Here is a 24,270-nt window from a genome sequence, read left to right on the forward strand (position 1 = left end):
GCAAAAAAAAAAAACACAATTCCTTGTCTCCACTAAACGAATTTGTTGAGCCAGAGGAATCATCCGTGTATTCTCAAATCTGAGCATTCATGCCTCACCAGTTTTTTCTCTTTTGTGGTAAATATCTAGCAGGTGCAAAACACTCCTGTAGTTGATTTAATGAACACTAAATGCTTAACTAAGAGCTCTTTCTTTTTAGTTATCACAAATGCCTGCTTATATACTGCTAATTTCAACTGACAGGGCTCTGGGGCATCATTAGTCAGAGACTTCCTCCATGCCAACTCCACTTTAAGTAGGCCACATTTACCACCCTTATCCTGGTTTCTTGCTCACAATATACTCAGAAAATAGAGCAATCTTTTCAACAGCCTTAACTAAAAATGTATTCCAGAGGTCCAGAGCGCCCTGTAAATGAAGGGAAAGAAATACCAGCTAGCACAGGCAGCCAACTTTCTCCTAAAGCAGTTATGATTATATGGCCCTCCCTCTTCTTGGCAAGCTGCAAGGGCTCATCCATCACCACAATTACAGTAAAGCACAAGCTGTAATGGTAAGATCGTGGTACAGAATAAAGGAGTTATGCAGTTCTTTATAATAGCTGCAGAAAAAGCTCTGTGTTTAAATAAAATTATCATGAAGCATGAACACAAAAATCCAAACTATTTCATCGACAGGCTGCATCAAGGGTTATTGTTTGCATGTAACAAGGAAATCAAACTCTGTGTGGATCCAACCACGAGGTGACCCTCCTGCCTAAAGGTGACAACATGTAGAAAAGGTTGATTATTCCTGTGTCGATCCAGTGAAGACTATACGGTATTTATGATTGCTTGATGCATGTAAACAATAATCCTTGATGCAGCCTGTCGGTAAAACATGTCAGGTATTTGTGTTAATGCATCATGATAATAATTTCTATTTATACACAGAGCTCTGTTGGTTTTTCTTAACATATTTTTTGTTTGCTTGTTTTTATTTTTGTTTTTAAAGTTTTTGCTATTGTGTTCATTATTTCTTGGCTATTCTATTTGTGATACACTTGCCTCTGTTTTCACCTATTACCTTGATCATCAACACCTTCAAAGAACATATTGCGGCAAAGGACACTGTCAAAGAATTTTAAATGATTGCTTCTTTCCTAACCAGAAGAAACTGCAGTGTAGTGAAGCAAGGGAGTGCTGATAGATTTCTGTATCATCCCTGTCCACATACAATTTGTATAACACTCATGAGAACTCCCCAAAGGCATACACTAGCTCTCACAAAACCAAAATTGCAAACAGATGGAGGAAAATTTGTCCTTAAGATACGAGTTATAACCCAATAGATCAAAGTGTGGAAACAAGCTGACCTACATGCTCACACACCTTGATAGATTTTTAAAAAATTATTAAAAAAAAAAACAAAAACCCTGCAAGACACCTACAGACTGCTGCACCCATGGGCAAATAAGGGGGCATAGTGGTAGACAGCACACAATAAGCATTAGTAAAAGGGGCCCTTAATCAGTTTCTAGCTTCCTTATTGAAATTTACAAGACCGGGGGTGGGAGGGGAATCATCAAGATGAGGTTAAAGAGCCCTTTAACCGCACTCTGATGTACCACCAGATACAGCAACCTGTGGGATCCCAGTACCGCAGGATGCTTCTGGGCTAACACCCTCCCCCCACCCCACACATAAGCAACCTGCCCCCCTCAGCACAAGACCCACCTACCCCTCCACAAGTACAAGCCCCCCTCACCTCTAAGGTAGTCCTTATCCCCCAAAGGACTACCTTGCTTTAATTGGTCGCCTTGGGGAGGAGGGGGGGGGGGGGAGAAGGGGTCGAGGATTGCTAGAGGTTAAAATTTCATATAAAGAAATATTTCCTTATATGGACATACGACCCTAACGGTAGTCGCAAAGACTACAGCTAGCGTCATCATTTTGAAGCCAGATCTGGACTGGGCAAGAATGACTGGGCATCGCTCCTGCCATAAGACCCTCCCCTTCACCAATGACAACAAGGCAGCCCTTTGAGTGGCGAGGGCAACCTTACGGGTGGGAGGCTTGTACTTGTGATGGGTGGGTGGGTCTTATGCCAGGGGGCTTAAGTTGGGGTAGGGGAGGCAGAAGCCAGGGAGAACCCTGCTATGCCGGCCTGATGCTCCCGGACAGTGAAATTACCCTAGTAAAAAGTTGGGGTTATTTTACCATGATTTTTGGGCCCTAACGCAGCTTGCGGTGTACCACAGCAAGTTGTGTTAGGGCATTTGCATAGTAACGAGATGCAAAACATACAACCTAAGGCCCTAATGCTGCCTAATAAATTCTCCTTTAAAGTCAAGGCTGCTGGTGCAATATAGTATATTATCATGAGCATGACACCAGCTGTGTAGAAACTGAAATGCTGTTCTTAAATACACATCTTCACAAGATTAATTAGATGATTTTCAAATCCATTAACTAAACAAAAACAAATAGTATTAGATAAAAGGACATGACTGTTAAATATTAACAAATCATTTTAGGCTCTTAGGACTAATGTTTAAGTAATGTGTTAGAGTTCTCTCACCTGCCAAACTTATCTTCCATTTGCAAGTTGAACTGTGGATAGTTAGTGATTAAAGCTTTACTAGGACCTTCACCCCATTTCAGTTTAAGGCTCTGATGGCCAAAGACCACACATTCAAGGTGAGGGGGATCAGGAGGTAGTGGTTTGGTTTTGGCTTTAATGGAATGACTGAAAGGCCCAGCACCAAGCGAGTTGACTGCCTGTATTCTGATTCTAGAAGAAAAAACAGATACTTGAAGTAATTTAGGTTAGAAGACCCCATAGAACACCTAGAGGCCTATTTACTGAGCTGTGTTATCTGTTAATGTGGCAACTAACACACACTAAGTTAACATAGAAGTCCTTTTTCTAAGCAGCAGTAAAAAAGTGGCCTCGGCACGCCCTTGCATGGGCTTCTCCCACACGCTGAAGACATTTTTTTAACCACAATAGTAAAAAAGGCTTTTTTCTATTCTTTGTATTAATGACCATGCAATAATGTTGCCATTAGCAGGCAACCATTAAAACACGTGAGCAATTACCACTATCCACTTTGTAGGCAGTAAGGGCTCAAATGCTATTCCTTGTGCTAACCAGTTAGTGCTCGGTAATGTAGTTGTGCTGATTAGTGCAGGAATGCCCACTCTCTACCCCCCACATGCCCCCTCAACAAAATAATAAAAAATAGTTTTTAGCATGTGCTGATTTGGCAGTTACTGCAAGATACCTGAATGTGTCCCGTGGTATGCCATTTTAAGCGCACCTTTACAGTTTATTAAAACTTTATATAACGACTAGTAAAAAAGGCCCGTTTTTGACACAAATGAAACGGGCACTAGCAAGGTTTTCCTCGGCTCCCCTGCAGCCACCCATGTCCAGCGACCCTCCTCGCTCCCCTGCCCCCCCTCCAGCCACCCATGTCCAGCGACCCTCCTCTCTCCCCGCCCCCCTCCAGCGACCCTCCTCTGGACATGGATCAGCTGTGAGGCATGTTCCCCCCCCCCCCCCCCCCCCCCCCCCGGGTTCTGAAGTTGGCATCATAATGGCTACGGTGATGTCAGCCTGATCTACGGAGCCTAGCAGACCAACTCGGAATGAGCCACGGTCCCAGGCAGCAAGTCAGAACGTTGGAGGTGAGAATTTTATTATATAGTATAAGGGCAGTGTATAATACAAAAAAACCCAAACACATAGCAACATTTAAAATAGAGAAGAACTACATTATAGATAGGAAAGAGCTAATCAACCCCCCCCCCCCCCCCCCCCCCCATCAGTTACTATGATTCTGTCACCTAAACTCCTGTACTTTCAGGAAGATTAAATGCTTGGGAAAATAAATATGATTAACTGTTTCTTAAATTTAGACAAGAACTCTATTTCTCAAACACTAATAGGCAACTGATTCCATAAAGCGAGTGCCAACCAAAAGAAAGTGGATGTCCAATGTGCCTGGGAAACGGAGGAAATAACTAATCTGTTGTGATATCGACCTGAAAATTCTACTTGGGACATAGGCAATAGTTAAAGAACTCAAATAAGAAGGCATATTAGAGTTAAATGCTTTGGGCCCTGTTTACTAAGCAGCATTATAGGTGCTTTAACATTTTTACCCCGTGTTAACCATGCACGTGCCTACAATATACCTATAGGCAACTACATGGTTAGCGACCGCTAAGTGTAGGCATGCTAAAAACACTAATGCACCTTAGTAAACAGGGCCCTTTATGTGTTAACAAAGTTTTAAACTTATTACGATAAGGAATAGGTAACCAATGAAACTGTGTATATAACGTGATCAAATTTATGAGCATTCCCTAATAAATGCATTGCAATATTTTATACCGTTTACAGTTGTTTAAGGGTAGAAGCAAGTAACCCAGCACATAAGCTGTTTCTATAGTCTAGATGAGAAATTAAAAGAGCAAGAAGCAACGTATGTTGACTATTTACATCTAATACGTGTTTAATAGCTCTCAACTGTCATAACACTCAAAAAAACCCTTTCTAATGCAGGGCCGCTGGGGGGGGGGGGGGGGGGGACAAAATTCACCGGGCCTGGGCCTCCAAGGGGGGCCCGGCGCCGCAGTCCCCTCCACCCGCCCCCTTCCGTCCACCATCAGGCCGGGCCCCCCTGAATTCAAATCATAGCGCCTCACCTCGACCTCGCTCCGTGTGAAAGAAGAGCAGCAGCGGCAGTCTGCAGATCGCCTCTTTCACACGGAGCGAGGTCGAGGTGAGGCGCTATGATCTGAATTCAGGGGAGCCCGGCCCAGTGGTGGACCGGGGGGGGGGGGGGGGCCCGGGCTGCCCCAGGCCCGGCCCAGTCTCTTGGCGGTCCTGTTCTTCCATGCTCATTCTCCTTTCATGACATGCCCCCAGCCCAAAAAATGTTTTCTAATGGCAAAATTAGCGCATCTACTACTACTACTATTTAGCATTTCTATAGCACTACAAGGCGTACGCAGCGCTGCACAAACATAGAAGAAAGACAGTCCCTGCTCAAAGAGCTTACAATCTAATAGACAAAAAATAAAGTAAGCAAATCAAATCAATTAATGTGAACGGGAAGGAAGAGAGGAGGGTAGGTGGAGGCGAGTGGTTACAAGTGGTTACGAGTCAAAAGCAATGTTAAAGAGGTGGGCTTTCAGTCTAGATTTAAAGGTGGCCAAGGATGGGGCAAGACGTAGGGGCTCAGGAAGTTTATTCCAGGCGTAGGGTGCAGCGAGACAGAAGGCGCGAAGGGAACAGATAAGAAGGATTTATCCGTGGAACGGAGTGTACGGGAAGGGGTGTAGGGAAGGACGAGTGTGGAGAGATCCTACATCTGCCCATTTTTGTCACATGAAAGCTCGCATTAGTACTTAACGCAGCTTACTAAAAGGGCTCCTTAATGAACACTATTGTTTAACAGATTAAGGGCCCTGTTTACTAAGCAGCATTATAGGCACGTTAACATTTTTAACACGCGTTAATCATATATGGGCCTACAATATCCCTACAGGCACCTACATGGTTAGCACGCTAAAAACACTAACGCACCTTAGTAAAGAGGGCCCTAAGTCAAATATATAACCAGTTAACATTCACTTTCATAGTATAAACACAGATAATGATTCAAATACCTGTACAGAGTGTCAGGCTGAAGGTTTTCTAGAATACAGCTTGAAACATTATTCATAGACACAAGCTGCTTTTCTCCATATTCTATGTTATATCCAGTAATCTCTGATCCATGGCAGCAAGGTTCCTCCCACTGAATAGCAAGACATGATGATAAGGACATAAAATGACTATCCATAAGCTCTTCTTCAAGAACCTGTAGCACTGAAACTGCAGCTGGCACAGAGGCAGGAGTTGTTACTACGCTAGTATCGCCAAACAAACCAGCTCCAGTCACATTCACAGCCTGAAACAAAGAGAAAGTAGATCATTTTCATTAGATGCCATTTAATTCTTGTTTTTGGGTCTTTATAGTTGAGGAGCCTTTTACTAAACTGCGTAAGCGTCTACGTGCGTCAAAATGGAGTTACCGCCCAGCTACTGCATGGCTCTTGCGGTAATTTCATTTTTGGCTCGCATCCGATAAATCATTTTTATTTTTGGACTCGTGCATTTGACGCGACTAGGTCATTACTGCCCGGTTACCACGTGAGTCTTTATCGCTAGGTCAATGGCTGGCAGTAAGGTCTCAGACCCCAAAAAATGAACGTGCGGCAATTTTGATTTTGCCGCACGTCCATTTTCGGCAAAAATTTTAAAAAGGCGCGCTGAAAAATGGATCGGCATGCACCCAAAACCCGCGCCTACACTACCACAAGCCATTTTTCAGCGCACCTTAATAAAATGACCCCCAAGTTTTTCTTCCATTTATTGCCCACACTGGAAACCCTTGATATATAACATCACACCACTAGCTGCTTAAGAAACCTGCTGCTTGCATATATCTGGTATCTGATAAATGGGTGAAGTCTGTATAAAACCAAGAGTAAACAAAAATAAATTAAAGTGGCACTAAATATAGAACGAAAAAAATATTGCTAAGGAAGATTTATCGCAATGTAATATTTGTATGTACTACTGTTGGGGGTATAGCAATGCATTTTAGTTTACTTTTAGGCGCAGCTAGCTTCCTCCATTCCTAGGTATTCAGCCCAAGGAAATAGCAATGTCTTTACTTTCTGGCAAAAGATAATTGTTTTCCTGACGAATCATATTCTTACCATCCAGGGGCGTAGCCAGATTTCAGCGGGAGGGGGGTCCAGAGCCAGAGGTGAAGGGGCACATTTTAGCCCTCTACCACCACTTTTGACACCCCCCGGCACCGCCGCCAACCCTCCCCCACTACTACCAGGTACCTTTGTTAGCGGGGATCCCCAACCCCCGCAAGCCGAAGTCCCCTTCAGCGCCGGTCTCCAAGAATCCAGATCAGCAACGCGCCGGAGACCGGCGCTGAAGAGGACTTCGTCTGGCGGGGGTTGGGGACCCCTGCCAACAAAGGTACCTGATGGTGGCAGCGGGAGTCGAATGTGGCAGGGGAGGGTCGGCGGGGGGGGGGGGGGGGGGGTGAAAGCAGGGGGGCCACGCCTAAATCTGCAGGGGTCCATGCCTCCGTGGCCCCACCTAGCTACGCCCCTGTTACCATCAGAATAGTCGATGATATTTAATACTCTTCAAGAACTTTCTAAACCACATGATTGTTACCACAGATGTTGTGCGCAAGATTACTTTTTCCTGAGTCAGATTATTTCAGCTGCTGCCACCAGTCCTTTTAAATCTAAGCATTTGTTTTCCAAGTTGTTTTGTTTGATTCAAGAATAATAAATAAGGTGGCCCTTCCGATAAGGCAGTATAACAAATTCAGGGGGGTCTTTTACTTAGGAACGCTGGTGTTTTTAGCGCACATTAAAAATTGGCGCATGCTAAACGCTAATGACGCCCATAGGAACATGCAGAACATCAGGACTCAAGAAGACAGCAGCACAGATCAGCGAACACGCTGGAGACCGGCGCTGAAGGTGGCTTTTACTAAGGTGTGCTAGCATTTTTAGTTCATGAAAGGAATATATGGGCACCACTAACATTTAGCGCCCTAAATATTAGCGCGCACTAAAAACACTAGCACACATTAGTAAAAGAGGCCCAAAATAACTAAAATGAGGGTCATTTTATAACGAAGCACCCAAGAAAAGTAATATTTCAAGCACTTATTTTAAGCCCATTCTATAAAGACAAGTGTCTACTTTTCTTTCTAAAATACTAGTGCAAGTGGCCGATAACATGCCTTAATTTAATGTGCAATCAACGCATGCACTTGCTCACACTACCCATGTTCTGCCCACTTGCATGCCCATAATAAAAGTACGGCCCATAAAAACAATGTGCATTTACACTGGCTGGTATTTTATGAAGACACTTCTGCATATAAATGACAGAAATACCACCATTTATGTGGATTTTTGGCACCTAAAAACCAGGGAGCTTCTTATAAAATTACCCCCTATACGCTATAGATACAAAAAAAACAATAAAAACAGAATACATCCATTTTGTATACCTGTACTCTGCAATAGTAAGTGGTTGCTGGTGTAAGTCCTTTCACTTCATAGCTCAAGCATGGACCAATGTATATTATATGCATAGATCCTTCCATTCTCCCCCATTCCAGTCTATATTCAGTAATTTCAGCACCATTGCACAATGGACTCTAACAAATAGAATTCAGAATTAAAATGTTAGATGGCTCATGATTTATATTTAAATAATAAGTAGAAGTTTTGAAGTTAAGAGGTACAGTGGTTAAACCACAGGGTTGAAGACTTATTCTAACGGGATCCGATCACTTTGAAATGATTTTTCTAGTTTACAGCTGACACCTGACTACGTTACAAAGTTAGCAAACAGACTGGCATAACTTTGGGGTTTAATGCATAAAAGATTAGTTATCACAATTTGGGGTTACTTGCCACATGACTATTAGCCAGACATTTCAATGCCCAGCCAAAAACAAGTTACACCTTTAAAAGCAGGAATGTGTTTTAGGGGTGAGATCAAAAGTTATCCAGATCTATTTAAGTAGGATTGCAAAAATAGCTGTCCAAACTTAAAATAACATACCGTTTACCTCAGTGCTTCCCAACCCAGTCCTCAGGGCACACCTAGCCGGTCAGCTTTTCAGGGCACCCACAATGAATAATCATAAGATAACTTTGATTACCAAGGAAGTAGTGAATGTAAATCTCTCATATGCATAGGAAATAAGCTTACAGATAACCTAATAACTTATCCTGATATCTTTAGGTGGTGGCTGTCCCTCTCAGATATATTCTGTGTCGAAAAGCAGGATATAATCAGCCACAGCTCAGAGTGAGTGTAAAGTTCTGAGCATGCATGGCCTCTTCTGCTCATAGCAGCCCCATAGTCTCTTCAGTTTTGTTTATTTATTTATTATGACATATCTACCCCGCATTTTCCCAAGAAAGCTCAGGTTCAATGTGGCTTACAGAACAAATTAAGAAGAAGCATTACAAGACATTTAATATTAATACAAGGATACAACTATTAAAAAATATATATTCATATTAGCTGAACACAGATCTAAAAAAAAGTGGGCTTTTAAGTAAACTTCTAAACAATATTTACTGTAATCAGCTCAGTGTCTGATATAGTGGGTAAGGAGTTCCAGAGTTTGTTAAGAAAAATTAGCATTATGGATAATTTTGTAGGTGAAGTTTCTACAGCTTGGGAAATATAAGATATTCTTTAGATGATGAGATGGCATTTCGTGATGATAACTGAATGTCCAATACATATAGAGAACATGTTGAAAAAGTATACAAATTTTATTACAAATTATTCAAACACATTTTCACAAACGATTAGTTATCCACACACGGCTGAAGGACGTACGTTATTTGAGCGCTTAACCTTTGGACTCAAGCTTTATTACCTTTGGATTCAAGCATCTCCAAACTGTGTGGATATTTCATTCTTGGATTTTGTGAAAGGACAAGAAGACACAAAATTGTTTTGCGTCTTTGTTTTTAATATGAGGATTTTCCATTCTTATGGGACTATAAGGCAATTAGGTTAGGTTTAACTTTTTATACATATGTCCATTTTTTATTGTGAAATTGGTGTGGGAGTGTGGATAACTAATCATTTTTGATAATGTGTTTGAATAATTTGTAATAAAATTTGTATACTTTTTCAAATGTTCTCTATATGTATTGGATGATCTGTATGAGAGAGCTCTTTAATATTGTTCCTAGTACATATTTTCAGTTTTCATTCTACTGAATGGACATGAAACAACTCACCCCAAAACCACTTTTCTGATAGGATTCCTCTTATCATTTTTCAGTGTTTGCCATCTTCATTTCTTTCATTTTTCCCCCAAAGTTTTTTTTTTGTTTTGTTATTCCAGAGCATAGCATTAGTTTAAGGAATGTTCTGATCAGGTCTTTCAGCTGTTTTGTATAATCCTGTGTGGGATCCTCACTTAGTTTCCTGTAGTATGTATTGTCTAAGAAGGGCACAGACAGCTCTTAGACAATACATACTACAGGAAACTAAGTGAGGATCCCACACAGGATTCTACAAAACAGTTGAAAGACCTGATCAGAACATTTCCTAAACAAGTACAGCCACATCTGAAGAAACTCATACCAAACCAGCCTGTTGTGGGCACATTCTACATACTACCCAAAATTCACAAACCTGGAAACCCTGGCAGACCAATCATATCGGGTATTGGCACGCTCAGGAAAGAAATATCTGGACTCATAGAGGGAATTCTGAAACCTCTCGTGCACAAAACAAACAGCTTCCTAGAAGACACCACAGACTTTCTGAATAAATTGAAAAATATCAGGCAATTACCACCAAGCACCCTTCTGGTCACGATGGATGTAGAATCATTATACAGCAACATTCCCCATACAGATGGCATAGCTGCATGTGAGAAATTCCTAAAAACATCCACACTGGACCATCAATACTCACCAGAAACCATTACAAAACTAATCAAATTTATTTTAACTCACAACTATTTCCGCTTTAACAATGATATCTATCTACAAATAATGGGCACTGCGATGGGCACCAGGACAGCTCCCCAATATGCCAACCTCTTTATGGCTGAGCAGCAAGAGACATTTCTGAATACATACCAGACCAAACCCCTAAAATACTACAGATACATCGATGACATTTTTATGATTTGGAGTGAGGGGGAAGAAACTCTGAAACAATTTTACAATGCCTGGATTCCTTCAATCCATACCATCCTACAATCAGATTCAAAATTGACTACTCCCCAGAAAAAGTCAATTTTTTGGACACCACAGACTCAATCAGCGATGGTTATATACAAACATCCATATACAAGAAACCCACAGACAAATGCAGCTACCTCCACAACTCCAGCTTCCACCCTTCACATACAAAAAGATCCATTATTTACAGCCAAGCCACAAGGTATCACCTTATCTGCTCTGACCCAGGGGACAAAGACAGACACCTCGAAACCCTGACTGTATCCTTTGAACACAAAGAGGCATATTTTCAAAGCACTTTGGGAGGCTAAGTTCCATAGGTTTCTATGGAACTTTGGGAGGCTAAGTGCTTTGAAAATATGCCTCAAAGGCTACAACCCCCCAAATAATCTCCAAGAATATTGCCTCCTCCCTCAAAACACCCAGGGAAAATCTGCTACAGTACAAAGAAAAAAAAAACCCCACAGACAGAATCCCCCTTATAGTGACATACAACCCAGAGCTCGAAAAATTAAGAAAAATCATAAGAGATCTGCAGCCTCTACTCCAGGAGGATGAATTACTGAAAGATATATTTCCATCCCCACCAGTGCTGGCTTTCCGACAGCCACCCAACTTAAAAAACAAGCTAATTAGAAGTAAGCTCCCAACACAGACTCGAAAAGAAAAGAATGGCACACATCCTTGCAATATATCCAGCTGCAAACTATGCCAAAATATCTCACAGGACCCCACAATCATTCACAAAGGAAAAATATACAACATTAAGGAATCTTTCACGTGCTCATCTTCCAAAGTGGTATATATATCATTCAGTGTAAAAAGTGTGATGAAGGCTGCTGCTACATTGGAGAAACAAGTCAGATGCTAAAGAAGAGATTTAATTTACATAGACATATGAAAAATGCCAGTACAAACAAAGATGTCACACCTGTGGGACAGCACTTTACAAAACCAGAACACTGTACCAGTGATTTCATGGTAAGGATCCTGAAAGGGAACTTTAAAACAATACAGGAACGTACGACCTTTGAAGTCAAAATGATTAAATATTTTGACACCCACCAGACAGGACTCAACGAAGATCTGGGTTTTCTAGCCCATTACAAAGCATAAAATTGTATTGCTTTATAAATTGTATTGTTCTCCTGTCTCCTTGACTCTCACCTATCCACCCCCATCCTGTTAGACTGTCACTGAAATGATTTGATGTTTCGTTCATATATACTGTCATCTACCAACATTTGCTTATTTCCGATCTGACGAAGAAGAGCAACCTTCGAAAGCTAATCAAGAAATGTATTAAGTTATGTCCAATAAAAAAGGTATTATCTTATTTTCTTTTCCATGTTTTGTTTTATTTCTATTGATTACCTATCCTATAATGAAATGGTGTTCCTTTCTTTTTATTTTATTTTAATGTACACTACCTTGATATATTCCCGAGAAAAGGTGATTCATTAAATTTTAATAAACCATAACATTTTAGATTAAAGACTGCAAGGTTACAGGGCTCTTGATACCTGTTTGGTGCAGTGTCACTGCTCTGGAACTCAATATAGTAATCTTTCATCATACCATTTAGGAAAAAGGTCAAGAAATGAATGATACTCTTAAAGACCAGTGTACCACCATTCAGCATTATATAAGTTGTTGTCCAAGTAAAAAAACTCCATAAGTTGACTGATAAAATAAACTGATGTGGCCACGTTTCACCAAAAGAGGCTGACGAATCATATCAGGGCTCACAATCTGTTGGAAATTCTCCAATTCATCAATTGGTTGGTTGTGTGACTGCTTGATGCATTAATGTTTAGAAGCACCACAAGTTTTTATGTAATTGAGAATTTCCAAAAGATTTAAGTTCTCTGCTCCTTTGTACAATGGGAGAGCAGTTTCCAGCACTCAGAACAAGGAGAAAGCAGATACTGGTGGGTGACATCACTAACTGTATTGTTATTTGAATGTGTGCTGCCTTCTGAGCTCTTCACCTGCTTCAAGTCCTCTGCTCCTTTGTACATTGGGAGAGCAGTTTCCAGCACTCAGAACAAGGAGAAAGCGGCTTCTGTAAAGCATATACTATATATCTGACAGTGCTGGGGCATATATCTGGTTCACGGACAACTGACTGCTCCCAGTTAAGAAAGCAATGTATATATGAAGCCAACAGATGTGGAAATATCTTGAATGTATTTGAAGACTACTGTAATATTACAGTGTTCCAGTAAAGTTGAGTTTGCATTTCATATAGAAAGAGGAGAGGAGCCCCCATCATCCTAACGAAGGTAGCAAAGTGAAATCATAGTGGGACAGGCCTCAGAAGTGGTGAAGAAAGAGATACAAGAACCCTAGTGGCTAATCAAATTTAGCACATCTCCCCAACCAAAACGGAAAGCAGACCAGACAAAGAAACCACCATACTGCAAAGGGTGGAAAAAGTGCCAAATCAGAGGATAGGACCCTTACTCCTTACGGGACAGGTCTCTACCAAGGTCATAGAGGAAATGGAAGGGAAGACCTGAAAATAGAAGGTCTGACACTTGCAGGATTGTCCAAGTTGCAATTGGAACCTACGACCTTGGACCCACGAGCTCCATGAGCAAAAGTCCACGACTGACTATCCTCGAACTACATCAACACTACAACTTACACTCACCATCATACATTCACACACTAAACGGCACAATTACTAGTTGACTGGATACACCCTTGAGAAAAAGAAGCAGAGCTTAACTGGGTACCATATCATAAACACCCACAAATTCATATACTCTCTTCATCATTCTCATACTTTTACACGCACACTCCTCCTTTACTTCACGAACTTAGTCCAGATAAACCTCACTTCATAAAATACATTACCCCTAACAACACTCCACTCTCCCCCATGAGTTCATTCTTAGAAGTCATTTAACACGCAACAGATCACATAGGATCCCCTGAGAAAGTGCAAAAACGAAAGCACTCGCTATTACACAAAGGACCCAGAATGAACGTAATGAAATTGCTCATAGGAATCTACTCCTTAACATTGCTCCAAATACTGTTAGCCACACCTCTCGATGATTATAACACCATACCAATACTACACAGCCGATTCAGGATTACCAGACACACCAACCTCAACCAAATCGGCAACAGAACTTACAATAGCAAAGCATTGTCCCACAAACAAACTGCACAACCAACACAAAAAGGCTCTAATAAATCCAAATCGACATACAAACAACAACTAATAAAGGTTTCCACTTTCACCATTACAGAAGATCCATACCTTACAATTCAAATAGGTTACATCAATGCTAGATCAACAGTAAACAAAACAGAAATTATAAAAGATTGGATTACACCGGAAACCTTAGATTTACTCTTCATCAGCGAAACCTGGATCCATGACCAAAAAGATCCCATAATACTGGATACCTTTGCCCTCCAGGATACAACATTACACACTGGACCAGAATAGGTAAAAGAGGCGGAGGCATTGCTATAATCTACAGATCCCAATTCACTTAGAAACCACTGCTGAATCAATCACACATCAACTAGAAATTGCCTCAATCAGATTGCAACATAAAAGTGTAGCTGGCAATCTAAATTGCGTCCTATTCTACAGACCACCAGGCACTTGGAGCGAAGCATATATAACCCTAATGGATTTCATATCGGCCACTTGTACATCTAACTCAAACATACTAGTCATTGGGGACATAAACCTTCATTGAGAAGACCCAAACTCAACTGGTGTCCAAGACTGTAAGGAATTCTTCCAACTATGGGATTTCGAATGGCCACATCCGAATGCCACCCACAGAAAAGGCCAAACACTTGACCTGCTAACCCATAAATTCGCAACAGACCAAATCATTAAAGTTATTGACCACAAATGGACGGAAATTCCATTGTCAGATCACTTCAAATTAAATCTGACCCTACATTGGCTGAAGAATGGGCATCTCAAAGCTGATGAAATAAAACCTTACCAAACAAGAGGTAAACTGGACACAACTGCATTTTGGCAATCAATTTGCGACAACAATTGGTCTATTCCATCTGATTCCATCAACTATATTGCAGATTGGGAATCGAGATGTATCACCGTTCTAAATGAATTAGCTCCTTTAAGAACAAAAACCACTCACAAACCAAACAAGACCCCATGGTTCAAAGAAAATGTGAAACAATTAAAATTTAGAACAGGACAACTCGATCGAGCCTGGAGAAAAAACAAAACGATCAAAATCTAAACGCTTGGAAAGAATCACATAGAAAATACAAATATGAAATCAAAAAATCCAAACGGAACTACTATAATGAACAATTAGGTTCTGACTACAAAAACATGAAAAAGTTATACACGCTACTGGATAAATTACTAGACACAAAACCAGTGTCCTCAACAAAATCAGGAATCCCAACAGCAGACGAACTTTCTAACTACTTCAAAGGCAAAATTCAATCTACGCAAAAATATGTCACAGGATTACACCAACCTTGATACCTTCCTTAATGAGCTAGACCCACGCTCAGAAGAATACCCAGCCGACCGAACTTGGACAAATTTCACCCAGATCACACAAGAAGCAATAGCACTAGCAACCAATAAGATCTCTACAGCCTACTGTCAACTGGACTCCTGCCCCAATTATCTAATGAACCCCTCTCCCCCCTCGATTCATCACTGAACTTACCTCCCACCTCAACTTCTTGTTCCAGCATGGCATATTCCCTAAAGACAAAGGTAATATACTACTCACATCATTACCAAAAGACACCAAAAAGAAAACTAATGATATCACCAACTACCGACCTGTGGCATCCATCCCACTTACAACCAAACTGATGGAAAGCATTGTAGCTAAACAACTTACTGAATACATCGACAATTTCTCAATCCTTCATGAATCACAGTCGGGCTTCAGATCTCTCCACAGTATGGAAACCATCCTGGTAACTCTCCTAGCCAAGTTCAAAAAGGAAATCGCATTAGGTAAAAACATACTCCTCTTGCAATTCAACTTGTCAAGCGCATTCGATATAGTTGACCACTATATACTATTAAGAATACTCGACAAGATAGGCATAGGAGGAAATATACTCAAATGGATCAAGGGTTTCATAACCACGAGATCTTATCAAGTAAAAGCAAACTCAAACGTATCACCATCACGGAGTACCAACTGCGGAGTACCCTAGGGCTCACCTCTCTCACCTATACTATTTAATCTGATGATGATCCCCCTTGCTCATGCCCTACACAAGCAAAATCTTAATCCTTTTCTGTATGCGGATGATGTCACCATTTACATACCGTTCAACTCTAATCCAACAGAAATCTCTGTTGCAATAAAGACTAGTTTAAGCTTAATGGATGCCTGGGCATCAGCATTCAAACTCAACAAGAAAAAAACTGCCTTATTCTCTCTTCTCACCACAAAACAAACCTCCCTTCATTCATAAAAACCTAGGAACATACTCTCCCAATATCGGACAAACTGAAGATCCTTGGAATTACTATTGACACCAACCTAACCCTGGAGAGCCAAGCCTCTGCCACCACGAAGAAAATGTTCCATACAATGTGGAAACTCAAACGAATCAAACAATTCTTCCCAAGGGAAACTTTCCGTAACATAATTCAAACAATAGTACTATCACTTGTTGACTACTGTAACGCCGTATATGCGGGATGCAAAGAACAGATCTTAAGGAAACTTCAGACCGCGCAGAACATGGCAGCTAGACTCATTTTCGGAAAGACAAGATTCAAAAGTGCTAAACCCTTACACGATATACTGCAATGGCTACCAATCAAGGAACGAATAGCTTTCAAAATTTGCACTCTGGTCCACAAAATAATCCATGGCCTGGCCCCAACTTACATGACCGCACTTATCGACTTACCAACTAGAAACATCATTGAATCATCAAGAACATTTCTAAACCTGCATTACCCAAACTGTAAAGGACTAAAATACAAATCAACATATGCATCCAGCTCTGGAACGCATTACCTAGAAACATTAGAACTGTGAAAACCCATCTAAAATTCCGAAAAGAACTCAAGACTCACCTCTTCCGGAAAGCCTACCCAGCAGACCCGAACTAATTCATGAACAATGCATCACATCTATCGAACTAAGAAATGAACAATACCCTTTCCACATAATCATATTACTTCATACTGTACGAATTTTACCACTCCAGTTATAATTAAGTGTACTTCTACCCTTATCCTACTCTGTATTGTTCACTAGAAGCTGTAGTCCCATCCCCTGAGACTTATCAGCCTCACTGGGATTACTTCTCTCTATATGCTACTATATATTCGTCCCAGAGTTGTATTCTCTTTTCCGGAACCTTATCAGCTTCCTTGCACCTACTGTTACTCTATTTTCCACTCTGTATATATTCCCGGAGTTGGTACTCTCCTCTCCGGAACCTGTAAGCCACATTGAGCCTACTGCTATGCGGGAAAATGTGGGATACAAATGTAATAAATAAATAAATTACGACCCCTAATGCAGCCTGCTTTGGCAAAACGTAACCCAACATGGCTATCTTATCAATAAACCTGTGGACATTTCTTTTTACTTGGAATTTTTGTATGGTGCTACTTTTTATTTTCCTGTTTGACTTTTTAGCACCAGCCTCTCTTTTGTTTTTGGTGTTCCACCATTTAGCATTTATCTATTCTTGTTTTGTAGCCCATATGGAGGGCAAGTCTTCAACTGGGCACAGGGAGCACCTATTCTATGTCATCTGTCCGCATGGATTTGGTTAAAGAAACTAGTAGCTGGCAGAAATGCACACAAATTTAGGGGCACCAACTTATACCAGATCTAAAGCAGAAATAAACAGGCATGTATAAGTATGGCACATACACATGCAATTTACAGAAACCTGTATGGTGTGCACATAAAAAGGGAGACATGGCCATGCTATGTCCATGTATACGCCATCTTCCATTTACACACTAAGACAGTTGTGCACATATGTTACAGAATATCTCTTATGCTTTTGCGCCTATCCAGCTCATTTTCGAACGTGATCGCCGGCGATCTTCCGACACAAATCGGGAGATAGCCGGCGATCTCCTGATCCCGGCCAAACCGGTATTATCGAAAGCCAATTTTGGCCAGCCCTGACTGCTTTATCGTCGCGGCACCGACCAACCTTCAAGGGGGCGTGTTGGTAGGGTAGTGGAAGCGGGGCGGGGGCGTGGGTACGAGATGGCTGGCTTTGCCTTATAATGGAAAAAAAGTGGCCGGTTCGAACGTGCATTTCGCCGGCTGGACTTGGCCCATTTATTTTTAGGACCAAGTCTCAAAAAAGTGCCCCAATTGACCAGATGACCACCGGAGGGAAGCGGGGATCACCTCCCCTTACTCCCCCAGTGGTCACCAACCCCCTCCCACCCAAACAAAAATAAAATAAAACATTTTTTTGCCAGCCTTAAATGTCATACCCAGCTCCTTGACAGCAGTATGCAGGTCCCTGGAGCAGTATTTAGTGGGTGCAGTGCACTTCAGGCAGGTGGACCCAGGCCCATCCCCCCCCCCCACCTGTTACAGGTGTGGTGATAAATATTGAGCCCTCCAACCCCCCCCCCCAACCCCCCCCCCACTGTATCCACATCTAGGTGCCCCCCTTCACCCCTTCGGGCTATGGTAATGGTGTAGAGTTGTGGCGAGTGAGTTTTGGGGGGGAATTGGGGGGCTCAGCACACAAGATAAGGCAGCTATACTCCTGGCACCTATTTTTTTTTTAATATTTAGAAGTGCCCCCTAGGGTGCCCGGTTGGTGTCCTGGCATGTCAGGGGGACCAGTGCACTAGAAATGCTGGCTCCTCCCACGACCAAATGGCTTGCATTTCGCCGGGTTTGAGATGGCCGGGCCCGGTTTCCATTATGGTTGGAAAAACGAAGTCGGCCATCTCATGTAAACGCGGCGATCTTGCTCTAAACCCGGCGATCGATTTAGCAGGCCCCAACCGTATTTCGAAAATACGGTTTGCTCCGCCCCTTTGCGGAGCCGGCCCCGAAGATGGCCGGCCATCGATTTGGCCGGCGCCATTCGATTATGCCCCTCCACGTAACATAGTAAATGAAGGCACATAAAGACCTGAACGGTCCATCCAGTCTGCCCAACAGTCTCACTCATTATCAAGTCATGATTAAACCAACAAAATCCTTGATCATCGTCTCTTTGGAATTTCTGGGACATAGACCATAAAGTCCACCCAGCCCTGTCCTTAGGTTCCAACTACTGAAGTTACCGCCAAAGCCCACACCAACTTAACCAAATCCATCTTGTCAATTGTGGAGCACAGACTGTAAGTATGCCTGGCACTGTCCTCAAGTTCCAAATTGCTTGAGTTTCCACTGAAGCCCTCTCCAGCCCATCCTAAACCGGATTGCCATATATGGGACCCAGACCGAATAAGCCTGCCCAGCACCGGCCTTAGTTCTTCACAGCCGGAGTCGCCATCTAAGTGCTACTCGACATGCCAACACACATGCAACCATTTGAGGTTTTTTTTTTTTATACCATTCATTTTCTAATTAGAGATCCTGTGTGTTCATCCCACATCTTTTTGAATTATAACATTCTCATTTTTGTTTTCCATTCCTTTCCTAATAATTCCCAACATTCTATTTGCTTTCTTAGCACCCGCTGCACACTGCGCAGAGGGTTTCAACATAGCTTCAACAATGACACCTAGATCCTTTTCTTGGGCAGTGACTCCTAATGTGGAACTTTGCATGACGTAGCTATGGTTTGGGTTCCACTTTCCCACACGGATCACTTTGCACTTGCTCACATTAAACATCTGCCATTTGGATGCCCTGTCTCCCAATCTCATAAGATCCTCTTGCAATTTTTCACAATTCTTTTGCGATTTAGCAGGGTTCCAGGGTATGGCAAATAGTTGGAGAAACTGTAAGAATATGCCTAGATTTCTCCGATGTCAGCAATTTTAGCACACCCTGGGAAACTGTGCCTTGCCCCCCCCCCCCTCCACCCCATCATCCCTTTGCCAACTATCTGCCTCCGGGAAGAGTGAGGAGTGTGTGTGGTGTGTGTGTTGCAATCTCTCTCACTCAACCCTTCCATATACTCTTTACTTCATCTTTCCTTGCCCTCCTCCCTCCTCAATTCTCTCTATCAAAGCTACTCTCTACTTTTACTCCCTTCCTTTCCCCTCACTCTTTTTTTTTTTTACCCCTTCTTCCCTTCTCCTTATTTTACCTATTCTGCACTCTCTCTCTCTCTTCAGCAACCAACACCTGGGAACCTGCCAGTATTGCTGCCATTTCAACGGCTGGCAGAGCTTGTGAATCTCAAAACTGGGGGCTTCACTACCATCATGCACAAAAAAAAAAAAAAATTGTAAAACTTGCTGTGTAGGCTACACACAGCTGTGGGGTGAAAATTATGATGATACAATAAAACCAGTTCTGTGTGCCACATCTTAAGGACCCTAGTTTTATAGGTTTAAATCCAAGTTCAGCAGTTCACTTAAAAGCAATTTATGCACAGGGCATGCCTGAATTCAACATGAAATGTGGCTAAATAGTATCTCTCTTATTTTAGAGCCAATACAGTTCATAAAGAACACCTAATTCAAAAGGAAATACGAAGGACAAGCTGCCAGGGTATAAAAATGTATGATATTATTACAGTATATCATATACAGGGAATGTGAAAAACTACACTTATTACTGAAAATAAACAGTGTGACTTGTACTGCATGAGTGAAGATGTTTAATACTATGAAACACAGATATTATAGTTTGTAGCTTACCTCCCAACTGATGACCACACACGTAGTTGTTTTACAAAATAATACAGGTAAATCACACTGATCAGGAGGACCTGGAGCTGTAGTAATCTCTGACTTAGAGTAAGGCCCACACTAGAAACAAATGAGTGAAAATGCAAATTAGAAACTACTGTGACACTATATTACATCTAGATGACACATTCTACTTACACATTTAAATGAGGTCAAACAGCAAATGGCAACTATTAAAGTGCAGAGCTTACCCCAGCTTTATTTGTTGCTTTTACCCAGAAGCAGTACGCCCTTCCTGGTAGCAGGCTGCTCACAGTGCATTCTAACTCAGAACCTTGATACACAAGACGGTGATCATCTTGCTCAGATTCTGTCATCTCTACAGTATATTCTGTGACCTTGGCACCCCCATCTTCAGGAGGACCACCTATAAAATATCATTAGGAGAGCAATTTTATATCAGATCACCCAGGTTGGGAGGCCTAATAGACATTTTTTTTAAACTTGTCCTTTATTGATTTTGAGGGTATTTTATAAACACACATAGATGCCCATGTCTCTTCATAAAATGCATCACAAAATCTTCAGCAATTGTGGCTACAATGCAGCCATAAACATATACACCTGCTTGGGAACTGCTGTAAATATGTGCAGCACAGGTAGAGGTATAGATAAGTATTTCATAACCTATGAACTTACTTTCCGGCTCCACCCATGCTTTGCCTAAACTCCTCCCCTAAAGGTGCCTACCCTCAGGTCAGGTAAAAGTACACACCTACTTATCACTACTTATATGTGTGGGGTAACTTTGTAAGAGGCCTTTTATATGTGTACAACTGGGTTTATACACAAAAAATCCTGTATGAAATTACTCCTTAAAATTGCACATCTATCTAATATAGTTTCCATGGCTAGCTAGGTGTCTGTCTAGAATGTTGGCCCGAGTGTGTGATGTTAAAATCTCAATGACCAACTAGTGCAAACACTGGATGTCCGCTCACAAGAGAATACCAGCAGGGCAGGTAGGGTCTGCTAACTTCATACAAGCCAGAATCAGTACATGTTCTATGCCGATTCCCTTCTCGCCATCGCCTGGCAGACTGCAACAGAAATACATTTTTTGGGAATCTATAATTTCTAGACATTATCTCACCTAAAGGGAAAAAAATTAATACTGAATATTAAGAAGCTTTAAATTTGGTCAACTGGTTGACTGAATAACTAAGGGAGCAGTTACTTTTTCACATGGATGATAATGGTGTTGGATAATTTTGGTTCTTAAATAAATGATCTAATAATTTTAAAAATATAGTATATGTTTACTCTGGTTCTTTTTGTCTAATATAATATTTTGTTTAAAGATCAGAAACCATTCAGTGTGACATATATGCGATAATAGTCGAAATCTGGGAGGGGGGGGAACATTTTCACATCACTGGAGGTAATTCCTTTTTTGTGAAGAAAATACTTTCAACTGTTCCAAAAATGGGTATTGTGCTAGAGCTTATGCATTAGAAAACTCAAACAGGAAAACCCAATTGCATTGTCCCATATGCTGCTTTTACAAATAAGGCAACGTTTAGATATAACCACCAAAAATTCTGTGTAAGGTAAAATTAAGGAGTACGGTTACTAAGCTGTGGTAAGCAGCTAGTGGGGGTTTTATCACAGACCCAAATCCTGTGCACACTAAGTGAGGAAAATGTGCTATTGATACAGTTCTAAATATTAGGGGGGCAGTTATTAACAGTTGTAAATATTAAAGTGGGTAGTTATTAGGGGGGCATTACAGCCCTGAAGTGTCTTATTTGCCCCGTGACAAAGTGGAGTAGCCGCCTAATGGTTAAAGCAGCAGGCTGAGAACCAGGACAGTCCAGTTCAAATTCCGCTGCAGCTCCTTGTTATCTTATTGCCTCAGGCACAAACTTAGGGTTTCTTTTACAAAGCCACACTAGTGATTCCTGAACGGCAAATGAGAAGCTCATTCAATTCCTACGGAGTTCATTTGCCGCGAAGGAACCACTAGCATGGCTTTGCAAAAGAAGCCTGTGACAAAAGTGGGTTTTGAGCCTGTAAACTGTATTATTTCTTGAAGTGCATTTTTCTAGTTTGGCCAGCAGGTGGTGCATCTTTATGTTGAAAGCTGCTACAGAAAAATGACTGTTCCTTCTTTAGTTAGCACACAGAGGACGTAACCTGCAGTGATGTGGCCAACTACTTTTAAAATTTGCTGTTCTGGGCTCTGATTGGCCCAGGAGCTCAAATTCAGCCAGAATGTACTCACTTTTTCCCCAGTCTCAGATTGGGAGGGAAGAGAGAAAGATCTCTTCACTGAGACCCTGTGAGCGTTATATTCTATAACTTGTGAGCAGCTATACTTCCTGTACTCTACAGGCACTATTCAGGTAGTGAACAAACATTTAGATAGCTTTATAATTGATCCATATTTAGTTACCTGTTATTATGTGCTGTTTTTGTGGAGTGGAACAGGTGGATATGAAGCGTCTGTTCACGCTTTCCAAAAATACTAGGACTAGGGGGCATGCGATTAAACTACAGTGTAGTAAATTTAAAACAAATCGGAGAAAATTTTTCTTCACCCAACGTGTAATTAAACTCTGGAATTCATTGCCAGAAAATGTGGTGAAGGCGGTTAGCTTAGCAGAGTTTAAAAAGGGGTTGGACAGTTTCCTAAAGGACAAGTCCATAAACCGCTACTAAACGGACTTGGAAAAATCCAAAATCCCAGAAATAACATGTATACAATGTTTGTACGTTTGGGAAGCTTGCCAGGTGCCCTTGGCCTGGATTGGCCACTGTCGTGGACAAGATGCTGGGCTCGATGGACCCTTGGTCTTTTCCCAGTATGGCATTACTTATGTACATCTGTTTTTATGGTTCACTGTTCAATATTTTCCTGACAAACTTTTTTTTTTTTTTTTTTAGTATACTGCCACTGCTTTTCTGGACTGATTAAGAATCCTGGTGGTTTGTGTGTTGGGTCTGTGAGTGCTTTCTAGGAACTGTGGGACCACTGGGAGTGTGGCCCAGTAACCTAGAAATCACCGTGGAACACCGTGAGAACGGGAGACTCACCCATATGCAGCTGGGACCCAGTCAGTGGGAGGAGGGTGCTAGTGTAGAGCACAAGCAGCAGGTGTAGGTGGACCTGAGCTGTACTGGGGATAGACCCTTTAAGTGGCTGCAGGGGTTAGTCCCAGGTGGTGCTAGGCGTTTCGTGACAAAGCCCTTAGATTGTGAGCCTTCCAGGGACAGAAAAATCCCTATTGTACTTGAATGTACACCACATCAACATTTTCAGGCTTGCAGGCAAGTATAAAAGAAATTAAATTAAAAAAATAAAATGTGTGTTCAAGGGCAATTAATACACGTTATATTACTATAACACACATTATTATGAGGTACCATGGGATACATAGAAATGAGATGCAAAGCATGCAAAAGGGCTCATTACTATATAAACTGAATAATGTAGTTAGTCACTCCCACTATTTTAGTTGTTTATTTTTGCTCTCTAATGGAGCAACACAAATTAATGCCCAAATTAGGTATTTTTTTTTTAATGGGTTAAATTTAATAGGATAGCATTTTTGACCAACCTCTATAACATTATTCCTTCAAATTCTAATGATTAGGGTG

At 41.5% G+C, this 24,270-nt stretch overlaps 1 protein-coding gene across 2 annotated transcripts in view; it reads right to left on the bottom strand.

Moving 5' to 3' along the window:
• Positions 1 to 24,270, bottom strand: part of LOC115473827 (fibronectin type-III domain-containing protein 3A-like) — a 175,980-nt gene that overhangs the window by 11,015 nt on the left and 140,695 nt on the right. For both annotated transcript variants that reach the window (XM_030208946.1, XM_030208948.1), the window contains exons 19-23: positions 20,862 to 21,037; positions 20,620 to 20,730; positions 8,093 to 8,242; positions 5,661 to 5,944; positions 2,560 to 2,772 (exon numbers count right to left, since the gene is read on the bottom strand). In XM_030208946.1, coding sequence (XP_030064806.1) covers positions 2,560 to 2,772; positions 5,661 to 5,944; positions 8,093 to 8,242; positions 20,620 to 20,730; positions 20,862 to 21,037 — 934 coding nt within the window. The remainder of the gene's footprint in view (positions 1 to 2,559; positions 2,773 to 5,660; positions 5,945 to 8,092; positions 8,243 to 20,619; positions 20,731 to 20,861; positions 21,038 to 24,270) is intronic.

Source organism: Microcaecilia unicolor, chromosome 7 (genome assembly GCF_901765095.1).
Source record: "Microcaecilia unicolor chromosome 7, aMicUni1.1, whole genome shotgun sequence".
NCBI lineage: Eukaryota > Metazoa > Chordata > Amphibia > Gymnophiona > Siphonopidae > Microcaecilia > Microcaecilia unicolor.